The sequence below is a fragment of the Calonectris borealis genome, unplaced genomic scaffold (assembly GCF_964195595.1).
Source record: "Calonectris borealis unplaced genomic scaffold, bCalBor7.hap1.2 HAP1_SCAFFOLD_49, whole genome shotgun sequence".
NCBI classification, from domain to species: Eukaryota; Metazoa; Chordata; class Aves; order Procellariiformes; family Procellariidae; genus Calonectris; species Calonectris borealis.
In genome coordinates, this window is record NW_027441458.1 from 505066 (window position 1) to 520507 (window position 15442).

General features: G+C 53.5%; 1 protein-coding gene and 1 pseudogene across 1 annotated transcript; one reads left to right on the forward strand and one right to left on the reverse strand.

The window, feature by feature from the left end:
* Positions 1–2154: 2154 nt before the first annotated feature.
* LOC142076410 (olfactory receptor 14J1-like) lies at positions 2155–3089 on the forward strand (annotated as a pseudogene).
* A 9011-nt stretch (positions 3090–12100) lies between these two features.
* Positions 12101–13036, reverse strand: LOC142076411 (olfactory receptor 14C36-like). The gene has a single exon (XM_075138711.1). The coding sequence runs from the start codon at positions 13034–13036 to the stop codon at positions 12101–12103; it is 936 nt and encodes a 311-aa protein (XP_074994812.1).
* Positions 13037–15442: the final 2406 nt, after the last annotated feature.

The following is a 15442-nucleotide window of genomic DNA, read 5'->3' on the forward strand; positions in this document are numbered from 1 at the left end:
AAAAGCTGGTACATGCCACAGCAACTATGATCTTTCAGCAGGACTCTCACAGCTTCCCTGCTGTAGAGGAGGAGGAGGTGCTGCAGAGCAGGGCTTCCCTGCTGCACCGTCAGAAGGAGAGGGCATGACGGCTGCCTTCTCCCGGGCACTGCTCCAGGGTGTGAAGGCGTGTGTGCAGGCAGGGGTGGCCAGGGCTGTCCTTCCGAGCAGGGTCCCTGCGCCCCAGGGGGCTGAGCACCAGGGCAGGGACTCTGCCGCCTGCCAGGCTCAGCACTCAGCCTGCCCGGGGAGCTCCCCACGATGCTGTGGGGAGAAGCTGTGGGTGGAAGGAGTGAGCCCCGGCAGGGCACGGTCCTTCTGCTGTCCAGAGGGTGCAGCGTGGGTCAGGGTTGCTCAGGCTTCTCCATCACCCAGAGGACATTTGCAGAGGGTCATGTTAAAGATGGGTGTCGAGGTAGGGGATTACCTGAAAGGGAAGAAGTGTGTGCTTTGAGTTTTCTCCCCTGGGTTGTCTGGGTGGGCAGTGGGAGATGGGAATTGATTGCTCTGCTCTGGAGTAGGCAATGAGACCCCAGTTCTCGTTAGGACTTGCCTGAGCTGCTCCCTAGCCCCTGCACACACTGAGATGTCCCTGGGCAGTGCCCTGCTGCCAGGAGGTGTCTGCAGGGCAGAGCTGAGCACGCAGCAGGGCGGATGGGCTCTGTGAGCATGAAGAGGGAGGAGAGGTGAGGGCAGAGAAACAGGTCCTGGCCCAGAAGAGCTCCAGGCAGCAGAGCCATGGGCAGCGAGGAAGAGAGAACTGCTCCCAGAAAGGCCATGGGAGGAGGGGTTCAGGCACCTCCCTGCCATCCCCTGCAGTGCAGATGCTTTCCCTGGAGCAACCCCCTGCTCTCCTCACTCACACAGCAGAGCCTCTGCCCTTCATGTCATGGAGACTTGGCCGTGAGTTGCCTTCCCAGCAGCCTGACCACCAAAGAGGAGAAAAACTCAAGTCTCTGACTGTGTCTCCCTCCCCTGCCTCCCTTGGCAGGGGAACTTTGGCACGTTCTCCTCTTCTCCCTGACGTCCTTGTTCTTACTGTGACACTCACTGCTGTGGGGGGTGAGGATTCAAGTGCAGCTCAGACACCAACGCTGTGTCTACTGTCATGCCCGTATGTCCGTGGAGGAAAAGCATCCAACTCGCACTCTGTTAACCTTTGGGGCTCTGGGTAGTGCAGGTTGTGCGGCTGGCACACATCTCACCCTCCTTCCAGGACACAGGAAATTTAGGAGAGTTGAGTCTTTCCTTGGGAGGTCCTGCTGGGCTGCAGGCTGCCCTCCCGTAGGGCAAAGCTCTCCCGGGGCATCTCTATGTCATGCAGGAGCCCCATGGAGAAGACACCTCGGTGCTAAGGCCATTGAAATGCTGCTGGGTGGCTGTATGTGGGCAGCTGTAAGGAGCCCTCTGTGTCCGTGGTTGGGAGGGGAGAGCTGAGATCCTCCTCAGGTACGATGGGGTGAGGGCTTTGGAGATGCGCACTCAGAACGTGGATTCCTCTGCTCCCAGCAGTGTCCCGTTTCTTTTGGGGGGAACACGTGAGTGCCCTAATCCTCCAGCTGAAAGAGCTGCCAGCACAGGGCAGCCGAGAGCAGGGCTGATGGACAGAGCGGCTGTCCTCACTCTGCACTGAGGGACAGTCCCTTTGCCTCTCAGGACCCACACAATTTCACTTGCAGTGCAGCAGAAATGCCCGGGATTTCTGCATTAGAAACACTGCTCAGCTGTGGTGGGGCAACCAGACCAGAAGGCACAAACCAAAATCCCCACAGCTCTGCTCTGCAGGCAGGTGAATTGGCAGCGACAATGCTGAGAAGCTCTTTGATATCACGAGTGGATTTAATCTGAGATCACCCCGTGTTCCTGTTTCCCTATTGCTGTGGGGCAGGACTGACTCCTCCAGAGCCCACAGCAGAGCCTGCGGCTCCCTGGGGCACCCTCAGCCAGCACCAACCAGAGCTCGTGCAAGGGACCTGCCAAAGGTCTTCCTGAATGGAGAAGGACACTTTGGGGGGGGTCCTATGAGAAATGGCTTTGATTTTGCTCAGAGAAGTCTCTCCTAACTTGTCACTGTCTTTTCCCTCTTGGACAGTCCCCCATGCCCAGAGGCAGCAGATGTCCAACACCAGCTCCATCACCCAGTTCCTCCTCCTGGCCTTCGCAGACACACGGGAGCTGCAGCTCTTGCACTTCTGGCTCTTCCTGGGCATCTACCTGGCTGCCCTGCTGGGCAATGGCCTCATCATCACCGCCATAGCCTGCGACCACCGCCTCCACACCCCCATGTACTTCTTCCTCCTCAACCTCTCCATCCTCGACCTGGGCTCCATCTCCACCACTGTTCCCAAATCCATGGCCAGTTCCCTCTGGCACACCAGGGCCATCTCCTACTTGGGATGTGCTACTCAAGTCTTTTGGTTTCTCTTTTTAGTTGTAGCAGATACTATATTCTCAACATCATGGCCTATGACCGCTACGTTGCCATCTGCCAACCCTTGCACTACGGGACCCTCCTGGGCAGCAGAACTTGTGTCCACATGGCAGCAGCTGTCTGGATCAGTGGGTTTCTCACTGGTCTGCTGCACACTGCCAATACATTTTCACTTCCCCTCTGCAAGGGCAATGCTGTGGACCAGTTCTTCTGTGAAATCCCCCAGATCCTCAAGCTCTCCTGCTCACACACCTACCTCAGGGAAATTGGGCTTATTGTGGTTACCCTTTCATTAGGATTTGGGTTTTTTATTTTCATTGTGGTGTCCTATGTGCAGATCTTCAGGGCCGTGCTGAGGATCCCCTCTGAGCAGGGACAGCACAAAGCCTTTTCCACGTGCATCCCTCACCTGGCTGTGGTCTCCCTGTTTGTCAGCACTGCCATGTTTGCCTACCTGAAGCCCCCCTCCATCTCCTCCCCATCCTTGGATCTGGTGGTGACAGTTCTGTACTCGTTGGTACCTCCAGCAGTGAACCCCCTCATCTACAGCATGAGGAACCAGGAACTCAAGAATGCCCTCAAGAACCTGATTCAATCCATAGTATTTCAGCAGCAATAAGCTGCCCATCTCTCTTCACAAGGTTTCTCCAAGTGATCTCAGGCAACTTGTGTCCTTTGGGCATTGTACTGGTTATAATCGTGTTTGTTCAGAAATGTTTGCATTCATCCTCCTTCTCAAGAGGCTGAAGCCAGTCTGTCTGGCCCAAAGGCCTTCTCTCCATGAGTCTATCACTGTGCTAATGCTGGCCTCCTTTGTGGCATGTCTTTAAATAAAGGGGATTGCCTGCGTGCAGCGTGTGCAGCTTGGGCTCTTCTTTCCACAGAGGAGTGCAGAATACGCTCAGGGAATTGCAGGCTAAAAGGCCCTGCTGTTGGGCTTGGGTGCTGCCTTGGCTTAGGGGGACAAGGACATGGCTTGATGTGTGAGGGAATGAGGGCTGGAGTGAGTCCTCACTTTACTGGTGCCCAATGCCATGGAGATCCTGGACGGTCAAAAGGCTTATGCTTGAGGCTCTCTCACATATGGCAGGGCTGGTCAAAGATGCCCGACCTTTGAATCATAGAATCATAAAATCATTAAAGTTGGAAAAGACTTCTAAGATCATTGAGTCCAACCGTCACCTCAACACCACCATGCCCACTACACCAAGTCCCTAAGAGCCTCATGTAGACATCTTTTAAATACTTCCAGGGATGGTGACTCAACCACTTCCCTGGGCAGCCTGTTCCAAGGCCTGACCACTCTTTCAGTAAAGAAATTTTTCCTAATATCCAGTCGAAACCTCCCCTGGCACAACTTGAGGCCGTTTCCTCTCGTCCTATCACTAGTGATTTGGCAGGAGAGACCAACACCCACCTCGCTACAACCTCCTTTCAGGTATTTGTAGAGAGCAATAAGGTCCCCCCTGAGCCTCCTCTTCTCCATGCACAACAACTCCTGTTCCGTCAGCCGCTCCTCATCAGACTTGTGCTCCAGACCCTTCACCAGCTTTGTTGCCCTTCTCTGGACACGCTCAAGCACCTCAATGTCCTTCTTGTAGCGAGGTGCCCAAAACTGAACACAGTAGTTGAGGTTCGGCACCCCCAGGTCCTTTTCCTCTGGGCAGCTTTCCAGCCACTCTTCCCCAAGCCTGTAGCGTTGCCTGGGGTTGTTGTGACCCAAGTGCAGGACCCGGCACTTGGCATTGTTAAACCTCATACAGTTGGCCTCAGCCCATCGATCCAGGTCCCTCTGCAGAGCCTTCCTGCCCTCCAGCAGATCAACACTCCTGTGCAACTTGGTGTTGTCTGCAAACTGACTGAGGGAGCACTCAATCCCCTCGTCCAGATCGTTGATAAAGATATTGAACAGGACTGGCCCCAGTACTGAGCCCTGGGGAACACCGCTCGTGACCGGCCACCAACTGGATTTAACTCCGTTCACCACAACTCTCTGGGCTCGGCCGTCCAGCCAGTTTTTTACCCAGTGAAGAGTGCACCTGTCTAGGCCATGAGCCACCAGCTTCTCTAGGAGAATGCTGTGGGAGACAGTGTCAAAGGCTTTACTGAAGTCCAGGTAGACCCCATCCACAGCCTTTCCCTCATCCAGTAGGCGGGTCACCTTTTCATGGAAGGAGATCAGGTTGGTCAAGCAGGACCTGCCTTTCATGAACCCGTGCTGGCTGGGCCCGATCCCCTGGTTGTCCCGCACATGTCTCGTGAGCACCCTCAAGATGAACCGCTCCATAATCTTCCCCGGCACCAAGGTCAGGCTGACCAGCCTTGTAGTTCCCCAGATCCTCCTTCCGGCCCTTCTTGTAGATGGGCATCACGTTGGCAAGCCTCCAGTCATCTGGGACCTCCCCAGTTAACCAGGTCTGCTGGTAAATGATGGAGAGTGGCTTGGCAAGCTCCTCTGCCAGCTCCCTCAGTACCCTCAGGTGGATCCCATCCAGCCCCATAGACTTGTGAGCATCCAGGCAGCAGAGCAGGTCGTTAACTGCTTTCTCTTGGATTATGGGGGGTTTATTCTGCTCACGGTCCCTTACTTCCAGCTCAGGGATCTGAATACCCTGACGATAACTGCTCTGACTATTAGAGACTGAGGCAAAGAAGGCATTGAGTACCTCAGCCTCCTCCTCGTCCTCGGTGGCACTGTTCACCCCCACATCCAATAAAGGATGCAGATTCTCCTTGGCTCTTTTTTTGTCATTAATATACTTCTAAAAGCACTTTTTGTTGTCTCTCATGACAGTGGCCAGATTGTGTTCTAGCTGGGCTTTTGTCTTTCTAATTTTCTCTCTGCACGACCTAACAGAGTCCCTGACTGCAGACCTGCTGCTCCGAGGAGGACCAACTCAACTTGCCCTCTGGTGGGGCTCCATTTATACCCTAGTTGAATCTGACCTGTGGTCAACTCTGAGTGGCTGAGAGCCTTAACTTTCTTACTCCTCACCCAAGGTGTATACATGACCATAATTACTGACCCAAAGTGCGTACGTGATGGTTGGTACTCGCCACTGTAAGGGTGCAAAAAGTAAGGACGCAGCGGTCCTGATGCCCCCCCTGCCACAAGCTGCTTCTGGGGAAATGGCAAAACCACTGACACAGACTCCTGCTCGAGATGCTGGAGAACCCCTTCACTGGACAACAGACAAGGGAAAGGCGTCTGAGCTTTTGAAGACACATTAACGACTGCATCTGCTCTGGGATTGCCAGACTTCATGTTTGTACGTGAAGAAATGTAACTATCCCAGCCAAAACCAGACCAGTCTGGTAGCTCAAGGACCCTTTGCTTGTGTCCCTAGGACAGCTGCCGCAGCACTCCTGGTTGAACAGAGTGACAATGTGGTGCTGGATCCCCTCTAGTCGTACAAAGGCCACATGAAATTGAAATGCTGCTGTCACAGCGCCTTACCCAGGCACTGGGTACATCATTATGAGCTGATGCTCTTAACGGTGGAAAACATAACAATGAAGCGATGTAACACGCTGAACCCTGCTACTCTGCTCCCTCCTCCTGAGGAAGGAAATCCACATCCTGATTGTGTGGTAACAGGCTGCGAAGCCAGAAAGACTTGAAAATACTTAACAGACGTACCATTTCCAGATCCTGATCTTGAACTATGTGTAGACAGGTCCTCATATTATCTGAACAGTAACTGGGTTAGAGGTTATTCAGAAACTCCTGAAAATGAAGTAGCAGAGGCTTCAGCACTCAGTCTGAAGCTGAGTGCCCAAGCAGCAGAACTGATTGCATTAGCAAAGACTTTCCAGCTGTCCAGAGAAAAGACTGTAAATATTTATACTGACTCTTGGTATGCATTTGGAGTATGCCACACCACTGGACAGTTACGGAAGCAGCACGGGTTTATAGGTCCTAGTTAGAGGAAGTACTGAACTGTTAAAAACTCTACAGTTGCTAAAGAAACTAGCTATCATTCATCAGTGTGGAGGGTTGATCTTGCCTGGCCGCCAAGTGCCACCCCCAAGCTGTTCTATCACTCCCCCTCTTCAGCAGGACAAGGGGTAGAAATTAAGATGGCAAACTTGCGGGATGAGATGAAGGCAGTTTAATAAAAGCCAAGGAAACAAAAAGATTATTCTCTACTTCCCATGAGCAGGTGATGTCCAGCACTTCCTGGGAAGCAGGACCTCAGTACACATAGCTGTTTTTTCAGTAGGTAAATGCCTTAATAATTAATGCCCCCCTGCTGCCCCTTTCTCTTAGCTTTTAATGCTGAGCATGACATCATATGGTATGGAATATCCCTTGGATCAGTTTGGGTCAGCTGTTCTGGCTATATCCCCTCCCAGCCTCTTGCCCACCCCCAGCCTCCTGCCCTTGGAGGGGGTGGTTGGAGCGACAGCCTTGGTGCTGTGCGAGCACTGCTCAGCATAGCCAAAACATTGATGTGTTATTAACACCGTTCTAAATACAAAACCAAAGCTCAGCACTATGAGGCTGCTATGAGGAAAGCGAACTCCATGCCAGTCAGACCCTGTACCTGCACATGTGCTTGCATTGCTTTTGTACGTGTACGTGTATTTGGTTTATGTATAGTTCTATGAGTAGTTCTTTCTCTAGCTGAAATAGTATCAGCAACCACATCTCTGCCGGTGTCTGTACCACTGATGGTCTCGGTATTGGTTTGACTACCTGTAATGGTATCGCTGTCTCTATACTGGTATTGAGACCTGTAATGGTATTGGTAATGGCATTTGTAATGGTAATTGTACCTTGTCCTGGTTTCGGCTGGGATAGAGTTAATTTTCTTCCCAGTAGCTGGTATAGTGCTGTGTTTTGGATTTAGTATGAGAAGAATGTTGATAACACCCCGATGTTGTGGTTGTTGCTAAGTAGTGTTTATGCAAAGTCAAGGACTTTTCAGCTTCCCGTGTTCTGCCTGGTGCACAAGAAGCTGGGAGGGAGCATAGCCAGGACAGCTGACCCAAGTGGTCAACGGGGTATTCCATACCATATGACGTCATGCTCAGTATATAAACTAGGAGGTGCGGTCCAGGAAGCAGAGATCGCTGCTCAGGGACTGGCTGGTCATCGGTCGGCGGGTGGTGAGCAATTGCATTCTGCATAACTCATTTTGTATATTCTATCATTATTATTATTATTATTATTATTATTATTATTATTATTATTATTATTTTCCCTTTCTTTTCTGTTCTATTAAACTGTCTTTATCTCAGCCATAAATATTTCTTTTTTTTTCCCCGATTCTCTCCCCCATCCCACTGTGGTGGCGGGGAGTGAGCGAGCAGCTGTGTGGTGTTTGGCTGCCTGCTGGGTTAAACCACAATCATCTGTATCAGTATGTGTAATGTTATCAATATCTGTAATGGGATTGGAATCATAAAATCATAGAATAGTTGGGGTTGGAAGGGACCTTTAAAGGTCATCTAGTCCAACCCGCCTGCCGTGGGCAGGGACATCTTCAACTGGAGCAGGTTGCTCAGAGCCCCGTCCAACCTGACCTTGAATGTTCCCAGGGACGGGGCATCTACCACCTCTCTGGGCAACCTGTGCCAGTGTTTCACCACACTCATTGTAAAAAAGTTCTGCCTTCTGTCTAGTCTGAAACTACACTCTTTTAGTTTAAAACCATTCCCCCTTGTCCTATTGCAACAGGCCCTGCTAAAAAGTCTCTCCCCATCTTTCTTACAAGCCCCCTTCAAGTACTGAAAGGCTGCCTCAGGTGTCCTCAAAGCCACCTCTTCTCCAGGCTGAACAACCCCAACTCTCTCAGCCTTTCTTCACAGCAGAGGCATTCCATCCCCCTGACCATTTTTGTGGCCCTTCTCTGACCCACTCCAACAGCTCCATGTCTTTCCTGGGCTGAGGGCTCCAGAGCTGGACGCAGTGCTCCAGGTGGGGTCTCACCAGAGCAGAATGGAGGGGCAGAATCCCCTCCCTCGACCTGCGGCCACGCTGCTTTTGATGCAGCCCAGGATACGGTTGGCCTTCTGGGCTGTGAGCACACATTGCTGGCTCATGTCCAGCTTTTTGTCCACCAGGACCCCCAAGTCCTCCTCGGCAGGGCTGCTCTCAATCCCTTCATCCCCCAGCCTGTATGGATACCGGGGGTTGCCCCGACCCAGGTGCAGGACCTTGCACTTGGCCTTGAATCTCCTGACGTTCACACAGGCCCACTTCTCCAGCTTGTCCAGGTTCCTCTGAACGGCATTTGAATGGCATGCCCTCTGAATGGCATCCAACTCCTCGTGGAGCTCGAGAGGAAAAGGAAACAGTTCAATCTCTGCTAGCAAGGTCAGGCTTCGCAGGAAGATTACAGAGCCATGGTTCGCATATATGCAGGGAGAAGACCCAAAAGATCAAAGCTCCACAAGAGTTGTGACTGGCCAGGGTTGTGTCACAGGGACAAAAAGAAGGGCTTTTTCAAGTACGGGAATGGCAAGAGGAGGAGGTCAAAAGAATGAAGTTGGTCACCTGACGACTAATAGGGATGAAGAGCAAGTGGAGGCATTCCATGCTTTTCCTTAGAGCCATAGAATATCTCGAGGTGGAAGGGACCCATAAAGATCATTGAGCCCACCTCCTGTGCCTCACAGGACTACCTAAAATTAAACCATATGGCTAAGAGGAGTGTCGTCGAGATGCTCCTTGAACTCTGACAGGCTTGGTGCTGTGACCACTACCCTGGGGAACCTGTTCCAGTGACCGACTACCCTCTTGGAGAAGAACCTTTTCCACGTGTTCAGCCTGACCTTCCCCTGATGCAGCTTCATTCTATTTCCTAGTGTCCTCTTGCCTTGGTCTTTAATAATACTGATAGACCTTGGGCTGCCCGGTCTTCTCAGCTGGAAGACCACGACTGCAGGAACAGTGACTGTGTCCATGTCATGGTTTAACCCCAGCCAGCAACTCAGCCCCACACAGCCGCTTGTGCACTCCCCCCCGGTGGGATGGGGGAGAGAATCAGAAGTGTAAAAGTGAGAATACTCGTGGGTTGAGATAAAGGCAGTTTAACAGGTAAAGCAAAAGCCGTGCACAAGCAAAGCAAAAGAAGGCATTCATTCACCAGTTCCCATCGGCAGGTGGGTGTTCAGCCATCCCCAGGGAAGCAGGGCAGCTCCAACATGCGTAACAGTTGCTTGGGAAGATAAATGCCATCACTCTGAACGTCCCTGCCTTCCTTCTTCCTCCCCCAGCTTTATATGCTGAGCATGAACGAAAACAGCTCTGTTACCCACACTGTTTCCAGCACAAATCCAAAACACAGCCCCATCCCAATTTACTATAAAGAAAATTGACTTTATCCCAGCCAAAAGCAGCACAATCCCTTTGTGCACCTTGAAATTGAAAGGGACCAGTTGTATCATCTGCATGTTCACAAGGCCATGGGGCCTTTTGGCATTCATCCCAGAGTACTGGAGGACGTAGGGGATCTCACGGCAGGACCCCTCTTGATCACCTTCCAAAGGTCTGGGGAGCCTGGGGAGGTCCCCACTGACTGGCAGCTAGCCAACGTAATTCCAACGTACGCAAGAAGGGAAGAGGGAAGTCCCAGGAAACGACAGACCTGTTGGTCTGACCTCAGTACCTGGAAAAACCATGGAGAAGATCATAATATAAATTGCCGTGCTGGTTTTCGCTGGGATAGAGTTAATTTTCTTCAGAGTAGCTGGTGTGGGGCTGTGTTTTGGATTTGTGCTGGAAACAGTGTGGATAACACAGGGCTGTTTTCTGCTTCTCACCCCACCTCACCAGGGAGTGGGCTGGGGGTGCACAAGAAGGTGGGAGGGGACGCAGCTGATACAGCTGACCCCAACTGATCAAAGGGATATTCCATAGCATATGACGTCATGCTCAGCATATAAAACTAGGGGGGAGGTTGGCGGGGGAGCCACAGCCTGGGCTTCGGTCCGTTGGTGGTGAGCAAGTGTTTTCATTTGCATCATTTGTCTTTCTTGGGTTTTACTTTTCTCTCTCTCTGTTGTTTTTCTTTTCCTTACAATTTATTATTATTACTATTACTATTACTATTACTATTATTATTGTTATTATTATTATTATTATTATTTCTTTTTTAAAATGTAAAAATATAAAGTAACGCTCCGAACACAAGTACAGACTGGGAGGGGAGAGGCTGGAGAGCAGCCCTGCAGAAAGGGGTCTGGGGGTGCTGGTTGGCAGCAGGCTCCATGTGAGTCTCAGCCTGGGCTTGCCCCACAGCAGTGCCTGCTGCAGGGTGCTGCAGAGCTCTGGGCACTCCCACCACAGCCCCAGCCTCTCGGAAGGACCCAGAAGCTCCTGGGGGTGGGGAGGGGCTCTCATCCTCCCCATCAGTCCCACGGCTCGAGGCCAGCAATGGCCCAAGGAATTGGTTCCGTCAGTCTTGGGGTGCTGTTGTGTCCTTTCCAGAAGAGCCCCCAGGAGCCGGTGCCACCCCCACCCCCAGGTCCAGTGGCACAGGAGCTGTCCCAAGCTGGTGAACAGAAAAACCTCTTTCTCCTGCTTCTTGCCTTCTTTCTGACCCATGCGTGGTGCTCCACTCTTCTCCAGGGAAACCCCTGCTCCACAGAGAGCCTTTCCCCAGGGGAGTGTGTCCGTGCTGGCCTGGCCAGTCGTTGCTGGCTCCCTCCCCTGAGGTGCCCACAGGGCCCGGAGCTGGTGCTGCTGCTCTGCAGAGCTGCCCTGGCACCATGGGCTGACTCCATCCTGGCCATGCTGGTGCGGGAGTGAAGCAGATCTGGCCAGACTGGCATCACTGCCCCTGACAGGTTTCTCCCATGGCTCTGGGGCTGGGATACTCCGAGAAATCACAGGGCCTTTCCGCTCTTTCAGGATGTGTTCAGGTGTGTCACTGCATCCAGCCCGTGGCTCCTCACTGAAGATGATGTGAAGCACTCTTCAGGCTGCCTTCCTCGTGCCTGCTGTGTCTCCGCTGCCTCTCTGGCATTGCAGAGCCCCATTGGGCTGTGCATCCTGCAGGTTAGCCCTTTTCCTTTGGGTGACTCCACTTTTGGGGGGAGTTTTGGAAACCTCCATTCACTTTCCACCCCAAGGCACCCAGTGACCCAGAGATGCCCTGTGCTCTCCTCGTGGGTTCAGATCCCCCATCAGAAGGTCGGGCATCTTTGACCAGCCCTGCCATATGTGAGAGAGCCTCAAGCAGATGCCTTTTGACCGTCCAGGATCTCCATGGCATTGGGCACCAGTAAAGTGAAGGCTCACTCCAGCCCTCATTCCCTCACACATCAAGCCATGCCCTTGTCCCCCTAAGCCAATGCAGCACCCAAGCCCAACAGCAGGGCCTTTTAGCCTGCAATTCCCTGAGCGTATTCTGCACTCCTCTGTGGAAAGAAGAGCCCAAGCTGCACACGCTGCACGCAGGCAATCCCCTTTATTTACAGACATGCCACAAAGGAGGCCAGCATTGGCGCAGTGATAGACTCATTGAGAGAAGGTCTTTGGGCCAGACAGACTGGCTTCAGCCTCTTGAGAAGGATGATGAAAGCAAACATTTCTGAGCACGATTATAACCAGTACAATGCCCAAAGGACACAAGTTGCCTGAGATCACTTGGAGAAAACTTGTGAAGAGAGATGGGCAGCTTATTGCTGCTGAAATACTACTTCTCGAATCAGGTTCTTCAGGGCATCCTTGAGTTCCTTGTTCCTCATGCTGTAGATGAGGGGGTTCACTGCTGGAGGTACCACTGAGTACAGAACTGTCACCACCAGATCCAGGGATGGGGATGAGGTGGAGGGGGGCTTCAGGTGAGCAAATATGATAGTGCTGACAAACAGGGACACCACGGCCAGGTGAGGGATGCACGTGGAGAAGGCTTTGTGCCGTCCCTGCTCAGAGGGGATCCTCAGCACAGCCCTGAAGATCTGCACGTAGGACACCACGATGAACAAAAAACACCCAAAAACGAAACAGGCACTAAGCACAATGACCCCCACTTCCCTGAGGTAGGTGTGTGAGCAGGAGAGCTTGAGGAGTGGGGGGATTTCACAGAAGAACTGGTCCACAGCATTGCCCTTGCAGAGGGGCAGTGAAAATGTATTGGCAGTGTGCAGCAGAGCAGTGAGAAACCCACTGCCCCAGGCAGCTGCTGCCATGTGGACACAAGCTCTGCTGCCCAGGAGGGTCCCGTAGTGCAGGGGTTTGCAGATGGCAACATAGCGGTCATAGGCCATGATGGTGAGAAGAGAATACTCTGCAATTATCAACAAGGCAAACAGAAAGAGCTGGGCAGCACATCCCAAGTAGGAGATGGCCCTGGTGTCCCAGAGGGAATTGGCCATGGATTTGGGAAAAGTGGTGGAGATGCAGCCTAGGTCGAGGAGGGAGAGGTTGAAGAGGAAGAAGTACATGGGGGTGTGGAGGCGGTTGTCACAGGCTATGGCGGTGATGATGAGGCCGTTGCCCAGCAGGGCAGCCAGGTAGATGCCCAGGAAGAGCCAGAAGTGCAAGAGCTGCAGCTCCCGCGTGTCTGCGAAGGCCAGGAGTAGAAACTCGGTGATGGAGCTGGTGTTGGACATCTGCTGCCTCTGGGCATGGGGGACTGTGCAAGAGGGAAAAGACAGTGACAAGTTAGGAGAAACTTCTCTGAGCAAAATCAAAGCCATTTCTCATAGAACCCCCCCCCAAAGTGTCTCTCTCCATTCAGGAAGACCTTTGGCAGGTCCCCTGCACAAGCTCTGGTTGGTGCTGGCTGAGGGTGCCCCAGGGAGCTGGAGGCTCTGCTCTGGGCTCTGGAGGAGTCAGTCCTGCCCCACAGCAATAGGTAAACAGGAACACGGGTGATCTGAGATTAAATCCACTCGTGATATCAAAGAGCTTCTCAGCATTGTCGCTGCCAATTCACCTGCCTGCAGAGCAGAGCTGTGGGGGTTTTGGTTTGTGCCTTCTGGTCTGGTTGCCCCACCACAGCTGAGCAGTGTTTCTAATGCAGAAATCCTGGGCATTTCTGCTGCACTGCAAGTGAAATCGTGTGGGTCCTGAGAGGCAAAGGGACTGTCCCTCAGTGCAGAGTGAGGACAGCCGCTCTGTCCATCAGCCCTGATCTCAGCTGCCCTGTGCTGGCAGCTCTTTCAGCTGGAGGACTATGGCACTCGCGTGTTCCCCCCAAAAGAAACGGGACAGTGCTGGGAGCAGAGGAATCCACGTTCTGAGTGCACATCTCCAAAGCCCTCACCCCATCGTACCTGAGGAGGATTTCAGCTCTCCCCTCCCAACCACGGACACAGAGGGCTCCTCACAGCTGCCCACATACAGCCACCCAGCAGCATTTCAATGGCCTTAGCACCGAGGTGTCTTCTCCATGGGGCTCCTGCATGAAATAGAGATGCCCCGGGAGAGCTTTGCCCTACTGGCGGGCAGCCTGCAGCCCAGCAGGACCTCCCAAGGAAAGACTCAACTGTCCTAAATTTGGCGTGTCCTGGAAGGAGGGAGAGATGTGTGCCAGCCACACATGAAGGGCAGAGGCTCTGCTGTGTGAGTGAGGAGAGCAGGGGGTTGCTCCAGGGAAAGCATCTGCACTGCAGGGGATGGCAGGGAGGTGCCTGAAGCCCTCCTGCCATGGCCTTTCTGGGAGCAGATCTTTCTTCCTCGCTGCCCATGGCTCTGCTGCCTGGAGGTCTTCTGGGCCAGGACCTGTTTGTCTGCCCTCACCTCTCCTCCCTCTTCATGCTCACAGAGCCCATCCACCCTGCTGCGTGCTCAGCTCTGCCCTGCAGACACCTCCTGGCAGCAGGGCACTGCCCAGGGACATCTCGGTGTGTGCAGGGGCTAAGGAGCAGCTCAGGCAAGTCCTAACGAGAACTGGGGTCTCATTGCCTACTCCAGAGCAGAGCAATCAATTCCCATCTCCCACTGCCCACCCAGACAACCCAGGGGAGAAAACTCAAAGCACACACTGCTTCCCTTTAAGGTAATCCCCTGCCTCGACACCCATCTTTAACATGACCCTCTGCAAATGTCCTCCGGCTGATGGAGAAGCCTGAGCAGCCCTGACCCATACTGCACCCTCTGGACAGCAGAAGGACCCTGCCCTGCTGGGGCTCACTCCTTCCACCCACAGCTTCTCCCCACACCGTCGTGGGGAGCTCCCCGGGCAGGCTGAGTGCTGACCCTGGCAGGCGGCAGAGTCCCTGCCCTGGTGCTCAGCCCCCTGGGGCGCAGGGACCCTGCTCGGAAGGACAGCCCTGGCCACCCCTGCCTGCACACACGCCTTCACCCCCTGGAGCAGTGCCTTGGAGAAGGCAGCCGTCATGCCCTCTCCTTCTGACGGTGCAGCAGGGAAGCCCTGCTCTGCAGCACGTCCTCCTCCTCTACAGCAGGGAAGCTGTAAGAGTCCTCCTGAAAGATCATAGTTGCTGTGGCATGTACCAGCTTTTGGATATCCCTCCAGGAACAGCAGCTACATTGTCCTGCACCCAGGCACTTACCATGTAGAGGGCTGTGAAGATCTCTCCGCGCAGTGAGCTCTCAGCATCCTCCCACTCCGGACTGCCTTTACGCTCTCTCTGCCTCGCTCCCTCCCCTCGCTGCCTGCAGGCAGTGCCCTCAGCCCTGCTGCGCTTTGCAGAGGAGCTGCTCCTGGGCAGAGCTGTCTCTCTGCAGCACTGCCCACTTGCCAGGAGCTCCCTCCTTCCAGGAGCGCGGCCCAGCTCAGCAGCAGAGGACCAGCCCAAGGCAGCACTTGCTCTGCCCCTCAGGGCTCCCTCGAGGGGTCCCTGGAGCTCCAGGTGAACCTGCTGGGAAACAGCCTGAAGTCATCCCTGATCTTCCCTCCCTCAGCTGTGCAGAGACACTTACTTCTCCTCTCAGGAAAAGACTTGGACATGAGAATCCCCTTTCTTTGTCCCAGCATTAGACAGGACTCCCAGGAAGGTGACAAGCAAAGACCTAATTTCTCCAAGCTGGGGGATATCCCTCACGTGAAT